This window comes from Pelodiscus sinensis, chromosome 25, assembly GCF_049634645.1.
Source record: "Pelodiscus sinensis isolate JC-2024 chromosome 25, ASM4963464v1, whole genome shotgun sequence".
Taxonomy (NCBI): Eukaryota; Metazoa; Chordata; order Testudines; family Trionychidae; genus Pelodiscus; species Pelodiscus sinensis.
The window spans coordinates 453,604-474,129 of NC_134735.1; the positions used below are offsets into that span (position 1 = coordinate 453,604).

Below are 20,526 nucleotides of genomic sequence, written 5' to 3' on the forward strand. Positions count from 1 at the left end.
ATACATTTTCAATCCAATTGTTATCCCCTCCTACTTCTCCTGCCCATTGGATAGATACCCACTGCAAACCCTTTGTGCATATGTATGTGGCTAATACAGTAATTTCTTTTAATGAAAACAAATAGAAAAGAATCCATACAATTTTTTAAAAAGGAAACTGAATTCTCAACTTACTCTGGACAAGCACGGTAGCAAATGAATAGGCCTCACCATACAGATTTTTTACTTCAACGCTGTATTCAGCAGAGTCTTCCAAGGAGCATCTGGAAGAAATTACTTGTTTTCCCTTTTAAGCTTCAGCCTTTGTTGCTCCCACTCGAGGGTTAATTCTGATCAGTGCACACCAATATGGACTGGTCTTTAATCCCAAAAGTTAAAAAGGGAAGGCTTATATTTTGCCAAGTTTGTTGGGGGGTTCTGCAATGGGAGACTATTTGATTTAATGTGGATAAATGTAAAGTAATGCACATTGGAAAAAATGACCCCAACTACACATACAATATTATGGGGGCTAATTTAGCTACAACTAATCAGGAAAGAGATCTTGGAGTCATCGTGGATAGTTCTCTGAAAACGTCCACGCAGTGTGCAGCGGCAGTCAAAAAAGCAAACAGGAAGTTAGGAATCATTAAAAAAGGGATAGAGGTCTATAAAATCATGAGTGGTGTGGAGAAAGTGAATAAGGAAAAGTTATTTACTTGTTCCCATAATATAAGAACTAGGGGCCACCAAATGAAACTAATGGGCAGCAGGTTTAAAACAAATGAAAGGAAGTTCTTCACACAGCACATAGTCAACCTGTGGAACTCCTTGCCTGAGGAAGTTGTGAAGGCTAGGACTATAACAGGGTTTAAGAGAGAACTAGATACATTCATGGAGGCAAGGGTGGCCCTTGGCTATAGGCGGACCTGGCCACCACCTAGGGTGCCACTGCCCGGGGCGCCTAATGATGCTGTCACGGGGGCACCCGCCGGTGATGTCACTCCACTGACAGCCCAGCAGGAGAAGGCGCCGATCGCGCGTTCCGCCTGGGGCGCCAGCTGCCGCAGCCAGCCTCGGGCCACTCCTGCATGGAGGTTAACTCCATAAATGGCTATTAGCCAGTCTGGGTAAGGAATGGTGTCCCTAGCCTCTGTCAGAGGGTGGAGATGGATGGCAGGAGAGAGATCGCTTGATCATTACTGGTTCAATTCACTCTCTCTGGGACACCTGCCATTGGCCACTGTCGGCAGACAGGGTACTGGGCTGGATGACCTTTGATCTGACCCAGTCTGGCTGTTCTTATGTACACATCAAGGTCAATTATATTGTTCTTTTCATATACAAGGAATTATGAACATAAGTGGAGATTCGCCTACTAGCCAGTGTAAGGGTCTGTGCAACACATGAACCCCACTGAAGACCTGGCCTTGTATATATTACATACATCTCGTAGGCTTTGTGTTTCTGTAGAAGGGTGTCAGTCCATCCAGACGTGTACAGCACCCTAAGTACACTAGACACTAAGGTATCTCTAGTCAAGAGTGAGGAACAAATTAGAGTAAAGAGGGTCGGGGACAGATCAGGGATTTTGCATCTACCTCCATTTATACAGGTTGAAACAAAATAAAATAAGTCTAAAGCCTCAGCGAGCGATTAGCAGTATTGGGTCAACCTCACAGCGGACAGAGTTTTAGTCCTGGTCAACTGGGGCATGACAATGGAGAACTAGAAACCAGGTGAGTTTCCAGCCTTCCTTGTTCTGTAGAACTGGCCTGGGAATCTGAGAAGAGCAGGCCCTGCGGTGAATGAAGGGGTTCAGCAGAGGCTCTGTACATTACCTATTGATGTCTAGGGTGAGCATGCCAAACTCGTTCCGCATCCTGTACTTCCCAGCTGCAGCCAGTCGGGGATCAATGCGGACTCCATTTTTATACCTAGTAGAATGTGAAAGTGAGACACTGTTCAAGAGCTAACTGGTGTATTCAACAGCTTGTTTTAAAGTACCCCCCCACCCATCGAGGGGCGTGGACAGTTCGTTAGAGCGCCCCGATTCTCTGCCCCAACACAAGTTAGAGCAGTCTCTGGGCTGCTTTAATTTGATCCACCTGGTTCTGGTCCCATAGGGAGCGTATGCCAGCTGGGGATTGCCAGATCATATCACTCTCCCACCGCTCCTCCTGGCTGCTTCGTCCTGCCTCATGTATAGCCCCTGCTTGGGGTAATGGGGGAGGGGAGGAGGGACAGCAGCTTTTTTGGCTCCGACAGCTGCGGACATCTGTCTCCCATTGTGCTGCTGGAAAGGTACAAAAGGACCAGACTGGGGAAGCTAATTTACCCCCAATTACCTATTTGAAAGGTTGGCAGTAGGGGCGCTGTCCCCCGAGCAAAGACGTTTGAAATCAACATTTGACTGTTTCAGGCTTTTGAGGCCAGTCCATTTGACCCTCAAACTGAGCAGAGACCACAGTGCACAAGTGTGAAATGCTATCCCTGGCCTCCCTGTGGTTTCTGCTCAGCCCTTGCCGACAGCAAGATCTGTAGACAATCCCAAGAGATCTCAATGACATTTTCCACCCTATGGGTTTGTAACTAAGCAAAGCTCAGTAAACAGAAAAGAGTCATTTCATGTTTCTCAATGTGAGAGGCTGCGGCAGTTCAATCCCAAGCACGCACGGTATCCGGTGAGTCAAAAGCCTGTGTAGCGTGTCCCTGCACCTGTCTAATGCACTGGAAAAAAGTCGCATTGCTCTAAGGTGCTGGCCAATGACCAAGATTCATGAGCACAAGCTGGTGCTGGGGGGTTAGCACAAGGCCTCTTTCCAAAGCGAAGTTCTTTATGGGTACACAGGCTACACGGCTCTGACAGCAGGGCCGACACTGCAGGGCGTGAATCACAGACGTCACACACTGGAAACGTTTGTAAGGACCAGGCTGTAAGAGCAAATGTCAAGCCTGTTCATACACCTGCCTGGAGCTGGTAAAGGGACAGAGGAATGAAGCCATGTCGGCTTGGGAGGCCGCCCCCCCTCTTACAAGTCTCCTAGTTCAGTTTGCCTGTTTGCATTATGGTCATTGTGCTGGACGTGGAGTGTAAGCACTTTGGGGCAGGGACTGGTTCTGTGCTTGTGCACCACTCCGCACACTGAGGTCCTGCTCCATGCTGGGGCTCCTCCTACACTGCACATAATAAAACAGCCCCTCAGGGTGGCATCTCTGCAGTGCTCCACCCCTGCCTGGAAGAAACAGAACCCCTGGGAACAGCTGCTTTTCTGCCACCGTCATGCAGCTGTTTTGGACTGTACGTATCTGGGCTAAGTCAACAACCAGTTTGTCCTCCTGGGATAAGCCATTTGCTAATGGGCCTGAGCCAGAGGCTATGTCTAGACTGCAAGCCTCTTTCGAAAGAGAGCGTCTAGACTGCACGCGGAACTTTCGAAAGAGCAAGCCGCTTTTTCGAAAGAAAGCACCCAGTGAGTCTGGATGCTCTCTTTCGAAGAAGCCCTATTTACATTCAAGAACGCCTTCGTTCGAAAGAAGCACTTTCGAAAGAAGGCGTTCTTCCTCATGAAATAAGGTTTACCGCCGTCGAAAGAAAAGCCGCGTTCTTTCGATTTAATTTCGAAAGAACGCGGCTGCAGTCTAGACGCAGGTGAAGTTTTTTCGGAAAAAGGCTACTTTTCCCGAAAAAAACCCTGAGTCTGGACACAGCCAGAGAGTTTTGAGTCCAATACAGGTTGAACCAGCATCCTTGGACCTGACTGGTGCTGAACCAGAGAATCTGCCGAACTACAGGGGCCTAGCAGCATAACCAACACTTCCACTGCTTACTGGGCTCATGGATCCTGGGGGTGAATTAGAGCTAAACAACAGCACAGAGCACGGAGAGCCAGGACTGGTGCCTGCAAACAAACTTATGGGACTGCGGGAAACTTGGCCCCACACCCACGATAAGTGGACATCCGGTGCACTAGAATCCTGCTGGACCATGGATGTTACCGGACCAGAGAGTGCCGGACTAGAGAGGTTCAGCCTGCTCTTCCCAGAGTTTGAGGCTGGTAAATCTCCGACAAAACCCCCAAACTTTTGGGATTTATCTTGACATCTATCAAAGCTGTTAGCGAGAGATCATAAATTACTTTAAGGGACTGTAAGAGGGCTCCTCCTGGGTACCCGGATCTATTTGTGCCAGGGGTTCTTTTCCTGCTGGTCTGAGGCCGAGGAGAAAGCTTTAGGAAGCAGTCTTGGTGGGTGTTCAGTTCTAATACACAACTATGAAGGCCCCAGACCTATCCCTAGCTTTGCTCAGAGCGCCTCTCATGTACCGCGCCTTGTTTGAGTGGGAGCAGATGGTGCAGCAGCAGCATGGGAGGAAAAGGGAGGCTCTTCCTTGTATTCCAGATGAGGGAAAGGGAAGGTCTGTTTTCTGCTCCCACATGGAAATCAGCGGAGGGAATAACCAGCTGGGAAGGAGGACGAGCATCAGGCCTTTTTGCAACGTGTGGCAATTCCACAACTACCCATTTGCAGGCACCAGGGTCTGGGTAGCAGGTTTTGTTGTTCATCTCCATTGCTCGCACCTTCCAGCACCTTCACAGTTAAGGCCCATGTAGAGAGGTATATAGGCATCTACCCCCGGCTTGCACATACCTGCTGCATCCTGAGCCTAAGATCACTTACATCAGCAGCAATCAGGAGTAACCCACTGACGTGCCTAGAATTCCATCCCGAAGCTGGTCTTCCTCGCACGGCTGAGCCGTGCTGTGGCTCTTACCGTTCAGACAGTTGCGCCTAACTTTAGCTCCATTGGCCCTGGGTTCCATTCCCACTGCTGACAACGCTCCGTGGTACTGGGTGAACTGTTGCTACTGAACTCGCACAACTGCTGAGACTCCATTTCCAGCAGGAGCGAGGTCTCTGATAAACGCCGTGTCAGAAAGCGCACTACTGGGATGTGTAAGGAAGGCCGCAGCGCAGGTAGACAACAGGGGCTTGCTGGCAAAGCTCCTGTTTGCTTTAGAGGTGCAGGATCTGGCCCCTTACCTCACTCTGGCCTCAGCAAAGGAGAGAGGATCTGGCCCTTCTGCCTTTACTTTGAGAAGGTGAAGTGTGAGGCCTTGTCTATACTTACGGGAAGATTCACTCTGGAGATGGATCTTCTGGGGTTTGATTTAGCAGGTCTAGTAAAGACCTGCTAAATCGAATGCTGAGGGTGCCCCCAGTACTCCACCTACTGCAGAGGGGCTTCTGCAGAAATATGATTTAAGGTACGTCGACTCCAACTACACAATTCTTGTAGCTGGAGTTGTGCATCTTAAGCCAAATTTCTCCACCACTGTGGACCCGGTCTTAGTGTTTTTTAAGGCCCAGGGGATCCTCTCCCTGGGATTCAGCCTGTCAACACCCCGCAGCCATAAACCAACAATCATCTGAATATTTGTGCCCACAGCTCTTAGCATCTAACATTTCACAATCTTCCAGGCGACCCAATGCATTCTCCACTGAGTTAAAAGGGGCTAATAACACCTGCCAAAAAGCCAGGCGGCTGCACTAGCCGCTTTACACGTGGGGACAATTGGTATGAATGAACTAAATGGAAGGATAGGAATCTCTTTGGAGTCTAGTTTACCCAGAGAGGCTGTGAGGATCAAAGAAAACCTCCACTGGATTGTGAATATTTTCCCTTGAGCTGGAGGGAGCAACCAGTTTCATAGCCCCAAAGGGTGTATCTTCTGCTTATGCCCAGAATTAATACCACAACAGGACAAGTTTCCCTGACCCCTGCCACAGAAGGGTGCACCAGCCCTGCTGCAGGCAGGTCTTTGGAACAACCCCCCAATTGTTCTCTCTCTCCATGGCCCACTGGACCCTGAGCTTCTCTGCCAAGAACGCCAGAGGGCTGGTTTCTACTCCTGCCGGTGCCAACGTTTTCGGATATTGACACCTTGTTCAGGGGCAGTCACTCATTTTGCAGCAAGTCACCGGATGGTAACAACTGTCAGCTACCATTTGGGCAGGGGATTGGGAGCCCCGAGCCGGAAGTGAAAGCGTTCTCTGTATTTTCCCAAACCATGCTTCCCTCCCTCCGCTTTGGAGAGCTTTGCACTCCTGTTTGCACACGTGCTTTGTAACCACCAGGTCAGCACCAGTCACCGCCCCCAACTCACTCACCAGGTGACCTGTGGTGGAGGGGAAGCCAGGATGGTACATGTGAGTTTCACCCCCATTCTCGTCCAGACAGCATGAGCTCTGAGCGGGATCCAGATCATGGGAGGCCGGCTCGAAAGCAGCTCGATGTACTCCTTCTGCCGGCGGGCCTTCTGCAGAGCCTAGGGCACGCATCGGACGGACAAAGACAGCAGGTCACATTCTAAGGGCACTGGGCATTCCGGCTATCCACCGAAATGGCCAACCCCTTTGCCACTCTGACCTCCTTGCGCAAGGTCTTCCGATTGGCCTTCACCCGCAGGAGCCTGCAGTTCCTAATGACGGCCTCCTCCAGCCTTTCCATTTCGTTCCCAAACCGAACTCGCTTCTGGCCCCGCTCCTCCAGCTCTACGGTGGTGGCTTCTCTTCTCAGCTTGGATTCCCTGCAACAGCCAAGGTTAAGAAAACAGCCGCTGTCAGGGAAACCCCTGGTAGATTTTCACTGCACACACGCAGGCCTACGTCAGGACAGGTCTGTATGCTGCACGCATCAGTGTGCACTCAGTGAGCACCAAAGGGATCTTGTTATCATGGACACTAAAAGCCAGGCAGTGCTGCTGTATAGGTTGGGCACTAGGGCAACCAGAGGTGAGGGTTAGGGTCAGGAGTCGTGTGTAGGGTAAGAACACAAGAATGGCCAGACTGGGTCAGACCAAAGGTCCATCTAGCCCAGTGTCCCGTCTGTCGACAGTGGACATGCCAGGTGCCGCAGAGGGAGTGAACAGTACATGGAATTTTCAAGTGATCCCTCCCCTGTCGCCCACTCCCAGCTTCTGACAAACAGAGGCTGGGGGCACCATTTCTACTCATCCTGGCTAATAGCCATCGATGGACCTGTCCTCCATGAATTTATCTTGGATGTCACAACATCCTCTGGCAAGGAGTTCCACAGGTTGACTATGCATCACATGAAGAAAAACTTCCTTTTGTTTGTTTTAAACCTGCTACCTATTCATTTCATTTGATGACCCCTAGTTCTTGTGTTAGGGGAAGGACCTTTCCACACAAGTCATGATTTTATAGACCTCTATCATGTCTGCCCTTAGTTGTCTCTTTTCTTAACTGAAAAGTCCCAGTGTTATTAATCTCTCCTCATATGGCTGCCATTCCATACTGTTAATCATTTGTTGCCCTTTTCTGAACTTTTTTCAATGCCAAGATATTTTTGAGACGAAGCGATCACATTTGCACACAGTATTCAAGATGTGGGTGTGCCATGGATTTATTATATAGAGGCAATAAGATATGCTCAGTCTTATTCCTTATCCCTTTCTTAATGATTCCCAACATTCTGTTTGGTTTTTTGGCTGCTGCTGCACACTGAGTAGATGTTTTCAGAGAACTATCCATAGTGGCTCCAAGATTTCTCTTTTGAGTGGTAACAGCTAATTTTACTCATTTTATACACATAGTTGGAATTACGTTTTCCAATGTGCATGACTTTACATTTATCAATGTTGAATTTAATCTGCCATTTTGCAAGCCAAATGTTTTACCCTATAGCAACCCTGCATTTCAGAATATTTCAATTTGTGGAAAAAAATCCAAAATTTTGTCCTTTTGCAAACATTGGCTGATTAACCCTGAGCATCCTTTGGGTGGCTAGTAACTCCTAAAGCTATTGTACAGTGGAGAAACTGAGGTACTGAGCAGCTGAGTAACTTCTCCAAGGCTACATCACAAACAGTTTAGGGATGGGAAACAGAGGCAGGGAGAAGTGACGTGGTCTGACGACAGGCTGTCACTTACAGAGCTGGGGTCAGACCCAAAGAGCCGTGGTTCATAAGACCTTAAAGACACTCTACCACATATGCAAACGGCCTTGCTTGGCTAAGCCTATGGCAGTAAGATTACAAGGTCTATTGTTGGTCCAAATTAGAATTACCATGACTCCGTACATGGTACACGTGAGCTGTGTCTACATTGGCACCCCTTTCCGGAAAAGGGATGCTAATGAGACCAGTCGGAATTGCAAATGCCGCGGGGGATTTAAATATCCCCCACGGCATTTACATGAACATGGCTGCCGCTTTTTTCCGGCTTGGGGTTTTGCTGGAGAAAAGCGCCAGTCTAGACGGGATCTTGCGGAAAATAAGCCCTTTTCTGGAAGATCCCTTATTCCTACTTTCAAGTAGGAATAAGGGATCTTCCGGAAAAGGCTTTATTTTCCGAAAGATCCCGTCTAGACTGGCACTTTTCTCTGGCAAAGCCCCGAGCCGGAAAAAAGCGGCAGCCATGTTCATGCAAATGCCGCGGGGGATATTTAAATCCCCCGCGGCATTTACAATTCCGACTGGTCTCATTAGCATCCCTTTTCCGGAAAGGGGTGCCAATGTAGACACAGCCGTGGTGTAAATCTAGCCCATTACAGACACACACTATCCAGCGTCATGTCAGACCTACCATGAGAGTTCTGAGGTCAAGGCCAGGGCAGCTGCTATGGAGAATTCTGAAGCGGTGAAGGACTCTTCCTCCTCACTTCGGCGGCAGGCACAGGAAAAGAATTCAGGTCACATGGAACAGACTCAAAAAGAAAATGATCCCTGGAACTGTAAGTGCCCAGGGCCAACAGTCACATTTGCAAAAGCACCTCACTGAGGCACCTAAATCCCACTTCAAAAACTGACTTGGGCATCTAAATCCCTTTAAGGATTGGGCCTTAGAAGCTTCCTGGTGAGTCAATCAGAATTAGGCTCCTAGGTACTCAGGTGGTTTAGATGCTTTTGGAAATACTCCCCCTAGTCAACTTTGCTTGGCCCTCTTGCCGAAAGCGCGCAGACCGCCCAGAGCCACCTTACGGAAATAACGTTCAGCCGTGTCCAGCCTGGGCTGGATTTGCAGCAGTGAACAAGAGGACAAAGGGTCCCTGGCCCAGCTGCTCATCGGCGTTTAGGCCCGTAGCTCTCACTGAGGCAGGGAAATGCAAATCTGGCACCCTGCTGCCTCCAACTCAAAGCATAAGAGAGTGGAGGACCAGGCTGTAGAGTGTGTTCCGAGTTCTAACTTGAACACCAGATCTAGTGCAGTAACCCCGCGGAGAAAGGCTGACAAAGGCATTTGCACTCATTCCCCTTATTGTTTCTCCTTGGATGTTTACAGGTGAAATCTGGACCTTTACGACCTTTTCCTCCACATCGGCAGATTGTTGTAGGCTCTCTCATGGCTGAGGCTGTGCAGACAGGAGTCCGTGCAGTCGAGTCTCTCGGGAGGGCTGAGCTGCACAGCCTGGTTTATTATTGTAGAGTTGCCTATTTGGGCTGGCGTCCACACACAACGGCTTACAATGACAGGCAGGGCTTATGAGCTCTGGGACCAACAGACTGTCTTGTTATTGTACGGTTGCCCATAACATCAGCTACTCTTTCCACACAGCGTCATCTATGGATTTATTTCATCTGCCAGTCTGCGAGGGGTTGGGATGCGGGGTTCATAGACTGGCACACACTGTGTAGGGCAGGCAATGAAGACTCGCTGGCTTATGTGAAATGATGGGCCAGATTAGGCAGCACAGAGTGTAGCTGGGTGCATCGTCTGAATAACTGAACATGGCTTGCTTCTTGTTTCACGCACTGATCGCCCCTGGACTCACCACTAGCCCCTCGACTCACCTGGACCTGAACTTTGCCTTTCTCGTGGCGGACGTCATCTGCAAGTTGCGCTGTCTCTCCTCCTTCTGCTCCTCCTCGCTGCTCCGAAACAGAGTCCGAGTTTCCATGGCGAGGGCTCGCAGAAGTAGCTTCCCTGCCAGAACAGAGTTATACGCACCTTGAGCTGCCTTCCCAAGGGGCTGCCTCAGACAGACCATGACAACCCTTTACTGGCTCGTACCAATAAGCCCCACCAATGGACCAGTCTCAGATTTTTAAGGCAGCTACTGTGGCAAATGGCTGGTGCTACTGGGGTAGGTCCTTTGGTGGGGAGGGTCAGGGCGCCACCACTAGCCCCTATTCTTGGGCACTGGGCGCTCTGCTCATGCCCTAGTAGGAGAGAGAGGGGAGTGGGGAAAGGATCGGGGTCTGAGCTCCAGTCCTTCTTAATCCCTGTCGGTTTCTTAGCCTCTTCCCTCTCTGGCAGGGTTACCCTCAGTCCTTGATGCTGGGGGAGGGTCTCCATTTCTCTGGTCTTTCAGCAACACACCTCCAAACACCAGTCCTCACTCCACCAATCTGCCCGAGGCAGGGGGAGGAGGGGTATTAGGTTCCTGACAAGGCCTTAATTGGCAACAGGTGCCTCAATTAACCTGTAGCAGCCTTCCTGATCTACAGCACTGCTTCTCAAAGAGGGCCGAGGGACCGCACTGCATTGTTTACCTAAAGGCTCTGTGGCCATGGAGCCCTTCCCACAGCTCCCATTGGCTGTAAACAGTGAGCCAGAGCCAATGGGAGCTGCGCGGCCTGCTTTGAGAAACACTGGTCTACAGAGAACCACATATGAATTAGCCCAGGACGTATGTATCTCCCCTCTGATGCTGCGTCACACTACTCATTTTCAGTGCCTGAGCCTGTTTGCTTGCAAATGTGGGATTCCCATTTTAAAAACCAAAGCTAGCATGGGCCTTAGAAACAAAAACAGTGGCTTTTGTGTCAGAGGCTTAAAAAAAAAAAAAAAAGCAGGTGGGTATGGGAAGGTGGAAGAGAAGAAAGCAAAATCCAGTCACTGCTCCTTCTCCAAATCCACCCTGAACCAGCACTGTTGTTTTATAGCCTACTAGATGTACCAGACCTTTCTTCATCAGCTTTTCTTGGGTCCTCAAATACATTTTGTTTTTCTTCATTTAAATCATTGTTGGGGGTGAGGGGTTCAGTGTACAGGCTGCCTTGGAAAGAGGACAACCCCAGCCCTCTGTCACTGCAGCAGCTTCGGGCCAGGCGAGAAGCACTTCTCTATGGCTGCTGCAGCTGCAGTGGACACAGCCGGGGGAGGGGTGCATGTCCAGACAGACACACAGACAGACAAACTCTTTGAAATATATAGCAGATAAGTGTCCCTTTCTACACCCCTGCCAGCTCAAAGGGGTTAGAGCTGTCTGAGTCTCCATCTCTGCCCCTTTGCTGCCCCTTGTGGTTATTCTGCAGTATCACTGTCCCTGCTAGCAGCCTCCTCCCTTTCATTTTATGAGAAACAATCATATTCCAGGTACACCATGGCAGAAGTTCTGCAGCAATCAAAGTTAAACTTGTTCAGTCTTTTTTTAAGAAAACCCCTCTTCACTCTGTAAGCCACAGAATTTTCACTAACCCAGCCAAAGAATCTTTCCTTGCTTGTTCTCTTTGCTAGAGGCGGAAATTTGGGTGGCAAAAAATGTGACTACTGACACTAGTCCATTTCTTCCCATTGGTTGCCTAAAAAGCTAAGCTATCCTTGCTGCCATACATGCCTGGGGAATCAATGGAACCAAATTATAAAAGGGTATCCCTCCCTCATCTACCCGCCGACAGCAACCCACTGCATGAGAGCAAACAAAAGACCTTCAGAGAGTGACTCTGATGTAACTCAGGACAGGTCTGTACGAAAGGGGCATATCGTAATTTGACCTTCAACTCCAGCTATGTTAATTATGTACCTGGAGACAATGTACCTTGATTCCAGTTTCCCCACCATCCCCACTGTGGGAAGCTGATGAGAGCAAATGGTCCCAATGGTTTCTCTTACTCCTCTGAGTTCGATTTAGTGGGTCTCTCCTAGATCCACTAAATTGAGCTCCAGAAGATGGATTGCAGCAGGGTCAATCTTACCCGAAATAAAGACATGGCTTCATACATTGGAGCAAAATCAGGCTGGGTCACATCCAAACAACAGGATTCAGTGGATGGGTAGGCAGAATCTTTGCTTGTAATAGATTTGGGGCTGAATTTTCAAGCCTAAGTCCCATGTTCCTAAATGACTTAGATCTGTAGACCCCTGAATTTGAATGATTTTCAATAAGGTCTAGGATCCTAAGTGACTTCTGAAAAGACGATTCAGCTGCTTTTGAAAATGTTACCCTTGTTAAATAATATACCTTGACTAGCCATGCAGTTAAACCTGTCACTGGTTCATTTCAAAGACAGGGTTTTTTCCCTAGCTGTTTTAGTTTAGCTTTTAGTTTATTGCACTCCTAATTCTAAAACTTTATTCAGATAGGAAGATACCATTTTTACTATAGTTATGTTGCATTGGTCTAATGCTTTTAATAAGGTGTTTGAATGTAAATAATCTGCTTAAAACCCCCCAGATGAAAACTTAATTGTTATAGTGAACTTACAATATCCCAGCATGCAAAGTAAACTGTAGAATTATCATATCACTGTTACATCAGTAGAACACAAAATTTAGAAGAGACTTCTCTAGACAGCAAAAGAAAAGAAAACCCTCCCCATTTCTCAGAAAAATGCTTCTCTGGTCTTTAAAATATGTTCTGAACTAGATTTCAGCTGGAAAATGACTATAAGGCAGCAGATGTGTGTTTCCACTGCCTACACATAGATATTGTTTCACGTTTGCTTTTTTTTAGTTTAGATTTTTTTCCTTGATTGTTTTGAACTGACATTCAATGCTCTGCAACCACAGATCTGCTACAGAGACACAGAGCTATGGCAGGCTAATGATTTCCAGTCCAAATCAAAATGGTCTATTTAGAGAAAAACTACAAGTGAATGGATTCTTGCTGGAAAAACAGTCTCACAAGGAAAAGGCTGGCAGAAAACTCAGCAGCTCTTTCAGGCAGGATACATGCAAGAAGCATGAATTTTCGCCAAGTGCAATGATGGATTGCAATAGCTGATGCTGCTGTCCAAGACTTATAAGACTTTTGTAAACAGTAGCTTACTTACAGATAAGACAGATCCACCCAGAGGCGCCCCAGAGAGAGTGGCTGTCCTCAAGAAAGAATAAGGACAAAGGACCGTTTCCTCTTCTCGGCTGATGACATTAAGAATGACTGTTCCCAAAAGAATGTGTCCTATGGGTATGAGCCCACCCTGGAGTCTTAAATATAGCTTCATCGTACCATAGCATTGCAATGACAATGGGGAAAATGATCCAGGGCTTACAGTGCTCAGCTGGACATGGCACTGGCAGCTACTTGCAAAACTCTTTTCTAGTTCAGACAAATTCATGCTATTGTCAAACAGCGAGGGGAGAGGGGGAAGGTAGATCTGAAGGCATGGGAACAAGAGTTACCCATTGCCCATTTAAAACTGGCAGAATTTCACGAAGCCTCTAAAATGAATTAGAAGGGTTTAATCTCCCCACGGGAGACACTCAGGTGTTACTGGGTAGCTGCTGAGTAACTGTGAAACTCAACGAGCAGCCCTGTGCCACCATTAGATGTATTAGCTCATGAGCTTCAAGGGTAAAACTCACTTCATCAGATGAGCTGGAGTGGAAAATACAGAATCCAGGGTATGTAGAGCAGCAAAAGAAGTTACCTGTCCATTGTAGGACTAGTGTTAATGAAGCAAATTAAGTCAACTGGGCGTGTCCCATTCACATTTGATATGGAGATGCAAATATCAGAAGTGGGGAAATTGCCTTTGTAGTGTGTTAACCAGTTAAGATCTTTGTTCAAGCCTAAATTGACAGTATTGAACTTGTAATTGACAAATTCAGCTGTCCCCCTCTGCAAGTGATCAGATTCCTTGGTAGAAGGACAGCTACTTTTAAATTCATTAGTGAATGTCCAGGGAAGATAAGTTTGCAGATACCACTAAGATGGGAGGGATTGCGAGTGCTTTGGAGGATGGGTCATAATTCAAAGTGATCTGGACAAACTGGAGAAATGGTCTGAGGTAAATAGGATGAAGTTTAATACAGACAAATGCAAAGTGCTCCACTTAGGAAGGAACAATCAGTTTCACTCAGAATGGGAAGCGACTGTCTAGGAAGGAGTACGGCAGAAAGGGATCTGGGGTCATAGTGGACCACAAGCTAAATATGAGTCAACAGTGTGACACTGTTGCAAGAAAAGTGAACATGATTCTGGGCTGCATTTACAGGAGTGTTGTGAGCAAGACACGAGAAGAAATTCTTCTGCTCTACTACTCTGAGCTGATTAGGCCCCAATTAGACTAGTGTGTCCAGTTCTGGGCACTACATTGCAAGAAAGATGTGGAGAAATTGGAGAAGGTCCAGTGAAGAGCAACAAAAATGAGTAAAAGTCTAGAGAACATGAGCTATGAGGGAAGGGTGAAGGAACTGGGCTTCTTTAGATTGGAAAAGAGAAAATTGAGAGGGAACGCGATACGGTTTTCAGGGATCTAAAAGAGTGTCACAGGGAGGAGGGAAGGAAATTGTTCTCCTTGGCTTCTGAGGACAGGACAAGAAGCAATGGGCTTGAACTGCAGCAAGGGAGATTTAGGAAGTGTTTCCTAATGTCCAACCTATCTGTCAGGGGGGTTAAACACTGGAATAAGTTGCCAAGGGAGGTTGTGGAATCTCCATCACCAGAGAAATTTTAGAGCAGGTTAGACGGACGTCTCTCAGGGCTGGTCTAGACAGCGCTGGGTCCTGCCGTGAGGGCAGGGGACTGGACTCGATGACCTCTCGAGGTCCCTTCCAGACCTAGTGTTCTATGAAAATGTCCCCTACAGGGTTCTGTGTGTTGCCATCCCTGAGGTCTGATTTGTGTCTGTTTATCCTTTGTCACGGAGACTGTCCTGTGTGGCCGAGATCCATGGCCGAGGGGCATGGCCGGCACTTGATGCCACAGATCACACTAGTGGATGTGCAGTTGTATGATCCCCTGATGTTAGGACTGATGTGGTGAGGCCTGTGATGGTACTGCTTGGGGAGATGTTGGCAGGGGAGGTTTCCTGGGTGAGTGTGTCTGAGGTGTGGTGTGTGGCAGCAGGCGAGTATTTGCTGCAGGTTGGGAGGATGTCAGGCAAGGACCGGCCTGTCTCCCAAGGGCTGGGAGCATGAGGGAGCATTTTCCAGGACAGGCGGGAGGTTGTCAATGATGCTCTGGGGGTTGCAGGTGATGGTCAGTGGTGCCCTGTTATGTTCCCTGTTGGGCCTCTCTTGAAGGAGGGGACTTGTGGGTACTTGTCTGGCTCTCTCAGGCCCAAGCACTGGGGCAATTTGCAGATGCCTGGCGAGTTCTTCCACAAGCTGCCTGCAGCCGCCTGCTCTTGGCCCTTTGTGGTACCAGGGATAAGATCACGAAGGCGATTTTACTGGAACTCCTCGGCCTGCAGTGATGGCAAGGCGTAGTGCTCTCCTCTGGGCTGTCTGCCTCTGCCAGCATCCCTGGAGCTTCTCAGGAGTCTTTCCCCAGGTATCGCCTAAATCACCCGAGTCGACGCCGTCTCCACTTCACTTCCCTGCAAGCGTGGCCCTGGGAGAGATGAAACAAACAAAACACATGCCAGAGGGAAGCGCCCAACATTCTCCGGCTGCACTGGGCGCAATCTCCGGCTGCACTGGGCGCAATCTCCGGCAGCTCTGGGCGCAATCTCCGGCAGCTCTGGGCGCAATCTCCGGCAGCTCTGGGCGCAATCTCCGGTTATACTGGGCGTATTCTCCGGCTGCACTGGAGGGCAATCTCTGGTTATACTGGGTGCAATCTCCGGCAGCTCTGGGCGCTTTCTCCGGCTGCACTGGAGGGCAATCTCTGGTTATACTGGGTGCAATCTCCGGCAGCTCTGGGCGCTTTCTCCGGCTGCACTGGAGGGCAATCTCCGGGTGGCTGGCACGGGGTGTGGCTGTGTGGCAGCTCCCTGGCTGCGGCTACAGCTGAGAAGACAAGCATGAGGCCTTGCTGCAGGGTCAGACCACACCTGCCCCACTGGTCCCACGAAGACAAATGGCCCCACAACACTCATCTGTCACAGAACAACATCTGGCTGAGAGCAAGGGAGGCCTTTGTGGCAAGTCAGCTCCAGCTTTATTGCCTTCTGCCGCCTGAGCGCTCTGCTCGCCAAAGCCCAGCTAAATGTGAACGGGTCCCCTCGGTTCGGCCCAGCTGGCTGCCATTAAAGGCCTTGGGAGTGACGCTGAAACCAGGCTGGCCCTGGCCCTGGCCTTGCCCCGGCTGGAAGCAAGCAGGGACTGATCCTTGGGCCCTTCCCACGGCTGCTTTTCCGTGCCAGGGTTGGTCCCAGCTGGGGTGACGTGCCCTGTGTCAGAGCGAAAGGGAAAGCGGCATGGGGGGAGGTGCGTACAGGGGCTGGGGGGAAGGGAAGAGGATTTTACAAGTTTCCGTGAAATGAAACAGGTGTAACCGCCCCTCCCCATCCCAGGAGGATGGGTTAGAGACAAGGCACTTCCCTGGTGACACAAAAGGCGACTCACTGGACCAGCATGAATCTCCTGCTGGCTTCGTATTTCAGGGCCCAAAGGACATACGTGGTTATGGCCTGGGCGTGTGCGTGTCAACTCCCTGGGAGCTCCAGCCCCAGAGCACCTCAGCACCCACTGGAAGCCAACCCCCTCCCCTCCAGTGCCTCTCCAGTGCCAGCTGATCAGCTCCTCCGCCTGCCTCCCAGCACCACCTGCCTGACGCAAACAGCTGTTTTGCAGTGGGCAGGAGAGGGGAAGGGGACACCTCGGGGGAGGGGTGGGCAGGGAGAGAGTGGGGGTGGGTGGGGTTGGAGCAGGGGTGGGAAAAGGCAGAGCAGGGCTGGGGGGAAGGGTGGAGTGAGGACAGGGACTGGGGGGGGGGGGGAGGTCGAGCACAGAGGGGAAGTCAGCGCCAGGCCAGGCCAAGGAGTGATTGGAGCAGGGGACTGGGAATAAGAGCGGCCAGACAGGGTCAGACCAAAGGTCCATCCAGCCCAGTGTCCTGCCTGCCTGGCCAAGGCCAGGTGCCCCGGGAGTGAACCGAACAGGAAATCAGCTGGCCCCGCCCTGTCGCTCATTCCCAGCCCGACAGACAGAGGCCAGGGACCAAGAATCCCTCCGATAGGGCCGGCTCCAGAAAGTCTTTCCATTGACCTCAATGGGCGGGAGTCGGGCCTACGAGCATTCCAATCCGGCCCGGTCTCTTCCCTGCTGCGAGGGCTACAGCAGGGAAAGGCTGGAACCGTGGTCAGAGTGCACGCCGAGGACTCGGGAGACCAGGAGTCCATGGCCACCTCTGCCACAAACTACGGGACCCTCGGCAAGCCACTCAGGGCCTGACCCAGAGTCGGGGGAGCCATCAGTAGGTGACATCTCAGCAGGCACCCTGCTGACTCTTTAGCCCCCTAACTAGCTTTACAAATCTGTCCCCGCCCCTCTGTGCCCCACTGCCTGGTCAGTGGGAGGCAAGAGCACAGCCCTGCCGTCGAGGGCGGGCGAGGGTAAATACCTGCTACAGACAGCAGAGAGCTTGGACAAGGCTGTAAAACAAAGTGTCTGGGCTGCATCTTTTAACAGCCCTCCCCTCGTGTTGCCCCTGCTGATTCTGCACCTTGGATTTTGTTTCTCAACGCCCGCCAGCATGACGGCAGGCGGCATTTCATTATTCCCAGAGTAGCATCACCCGGAATGCCGCTGACATGGGATACCCAGCAGCCGGCCAGGCACTCTGGAAACAGAAGCATACAACGCTGCCTGGGGGGAGCTGGCTTGGCAGGTCACTGCTTCCCTCAGCCTCTCCTTGGACACAACAGGCTAATGCAGCTGGCCTGTTGCAACTTCTGCAGCTGTCATTTCCCGGGGGCGGAGAGGCCTCATCTTGCTGGTACCAGATAGGACACCTGAATCCACGCAAGCGGCATTATGGAGACCCGAGTCCAGGGGTACCCACAGGCCTCAGCAAGGCGGCCACACAATAGAAATGCTTTTTACAGGCTGAGCACCTTGGCTGCACTGGTAGACAAGCTGGCAACCGCCGCATGTAACACAGGAGCAGTTCTGGAGCCAGGCGACGGGGCTAGCTCACGGCAGGCAACGGGAGGTGCCTCTCCACTGACTAGCAGAGAGCCCCAGACATTTTCCATCAGCACAGTTCTATGACCCAGAAAAGGCTGTTTGCAGCGAAACGTCTCCCCAAAGCACATCGATTTCCATGGCATTCCACTCTGGACACGCGCCCGCCCGCCCGCCAGGATGAAGCATTTCGATAAAGCCAGAAGTTGCATTTCCACATCTATGACATTTTTCACCCCAAAAATGTCTTTGAGTAAAATCCATTGTTTTCTAGACAAGACGTAAAAAATAAATTAAAAGAAAAATCTGAGCACGGGAAGGAAGCGCTCGGGGTTTTATCCAAAGGGAAGGGTCTGACCGACCTGAAAGCAAGTTGTCCTTATTATACTTGAAAACAGTTTTTCCTGTGGGACGACAGTGACATCATCACGCCACTCGGCATCCTGCAGGAACGTGCCCCTCCCGCCCCCGGGTCTCCGCCTATGGCCCCAGCCCTTCCCAGCAGTGGAGGGAAGGCCGGGCTGGGGCAGTGCGGGCCCAGGCCCTCCCGGCGCATGGGGGGAAAGCTGGGCCCAGGAGCTGGGCCTGGCACGCGACGCTGCCCGGCCGCTGGAGTAAGTTAGGCCACGGTGGGGAGAGGGGAGGGACGAGGGGGCCGAGGGCAGAGCCGGGGTTGGCTTTGAGGGGGCTTGGGTAGGGGGAGGTGGGGGCACATGGGAGCTGCAGAGCCTTGTGGATGCTTGGGGAGGGGGGGATGGGATACGGCATTCCCAGGGGGTGCATGGGAACCGCACAGTCTTGCCCCTTGATGGTGGGGGCCGGAGCCACACCCCCCCTTTCTCCTTTCTGCCAGAGGGCGATGGCTGGGAGCTGCACTCCCCTGTCCCGAGGGAGAGAACGGGGCCAGCTTCGTCCAGCCCAACCCGCTCCGGTGGGTGGAGCGGGGAGAGCCAGGGGCCAGGGCTGCTATGCCTTGACTTGGCCCTGGCGGCTGGGGGAGAACTGGGGCTGCCGACCCCGGGGAGGGGGGTTGGCGAGTGCAGCGAGTGGGGGCACTGTCCCCCTAGTTTATAAACAAAGTCCACACCCCACCCTCTCATTTCTTGAGCTCTTTGTTTTTCAACAAGAAAAATCCTGAACTCGTGGAATTTCCCACAAAGTGGAAAAGCTGGTTCCTGCCCATCTCGACTGAGAAACGCCTAAAACCGCGTCCGTAAGGCTGGCCTGGCCCATCAGTTGACCCGACACTGTTCTATCTGCCCCAGCTGCCAGGGCGGTAACTGCTGCTTTTCTTCCCACTCAGCTAGACCGTCCTGGGGTGAAGGGTGTGCGTCCGGGGGGGACCTTTGCTTGCACAGCTAGCGAGAGAAACACTCAGCCCATCTCTGGTTTGCCTCGCTGCTCCCCTTTGCAGGTAACCAGCACCCTCCGAGCTCCCCCTCCCCTGGATCCTCCCTCAGGAAGGCAAACAACATTTCACACGCACCCACCGTGGGCTGTGCCCGTCATCAGCCAATGGGGCCGCTTGGCAGGGGGGGCAGCTTTAACCACGGTTCCATTCCAGTAGCGACGTAGGCACCTGAAAACTCCTGGGTTTTTGCAGGCGATAACTGAGAAATCAACGGACAGGAGCAGTGTTCCTAATTCATATATAAAAATGTAACCTCCCAGTTAAAGCCATATTTTGAGTTTAGTTGTACATTTAGAAACACCACCAGGAAAATATTTCCAATCCCAAATCTTGAAGTGTCAGTTCTGGAGCCTCCACATCAGTTTGATTCTTTGTACACATAAGAACATAAGAACGGCCGTACTGGGTCAGACCAAAGGTCCATCTAGCCCAGTAGCCTGTCTGCCGACAGTGGCCAGCACCAGGTGCCCCAGAGAGGGTGGATCGAAGACAATGATCAAGCGATTTGTCTCCTGCCATCCCTCTCCAGCCTCTGACAAACAGAGGCCAAGGACACCATTTTATCCCCTGGCTAATAGCCTTTTATGGACCTAACCTTCATGAAATTATCTAGCTTCTCTTTAAACTCTATTATAGTCCTAGCCTTCACCGCCTCCTCTGGCAAGGAGTTCCACAGGTTGACTACACTACTAGCTTTAGTAGAGATAAATAAAATCTGCTTTAAAATCTGCTTAGCCCTGCAATCGCTATTTTTAAATGCCTTATGGCCCACCAGGAAAGAGGCGAATGAGAGTGTGAATTTTCTCTAGGAATGTTTAAAAGTAAATAAATTACCGAACGACAACCACACTCCAGATTGGCAGGAGGTGCCTAGTGTGTTGCCCGACGGATGTGAGAGTATAAACATCATCTCCATGGCAGTCACCGAAGGGATTCGAGTTTGAGACTCGGCCACCCTCCGAAACGTTAAGCACAGGAGACAGGGGCCAAGATGACTTACCGGGTGGAGAGGAGGATGTCCAGCACAGCAGACTCAGCTAGAAGACGGCAGGCCGTGTAGGGCAGCGTTTGTATGTTCTGCACATGTAAATACCAGC

At 50.8% G+C, this 20,526-nt stretch overlaps 1 protein-coding gene across 1 annotated transcript in view; it reads right to left on the reverse strand.

Annotated features, from left to right (window-relative positions):
* The window catches only part of MYOM3 (myomesin 3), a 67,652-nt gene extending 54,507 nt beyond the window's left edge, over positions 1 to 13,145 (reverse strand). The window contains exons 1-7 of the mRNA XM_006130480.4: positions 12,999 to 13,145; positions 9,795 to 9,927; positions 8,590 to 8,664; positions 6,410 to 6,569; positions 6,151 to 6,308; positions 1,821 to 1,916; positions 175 to 263 (exon numbers count right to left, since the gene is read on the reverse strand). Of these exons, the coding sequence (XP_006130542.2) occupies positions 175 to 263; positions 1,821 to 1,916; positions 6,151 to 6,308; positions 6,410 to 6,569; positions 8,590 to 8,664; positions 9,795 to 9,901 (685 nt within the window). The 5' untranslated portion in view covers positions 9,902 to 9,927; positions 12,999 to 13,145. The remainder of the gene's footprint in view (positions 1 to 174; positions 264 to 1,820; positions 1,917 to 6,150; positions 6,309 to 6,409; positions 6,570 to 8,589; positions 8,665 to 9,794; positions 9,928 to 12,998) is intronic.
* Between the last annotated feature and the right edge of the window lie 7,381 nt (positions 13,146 to 20,526).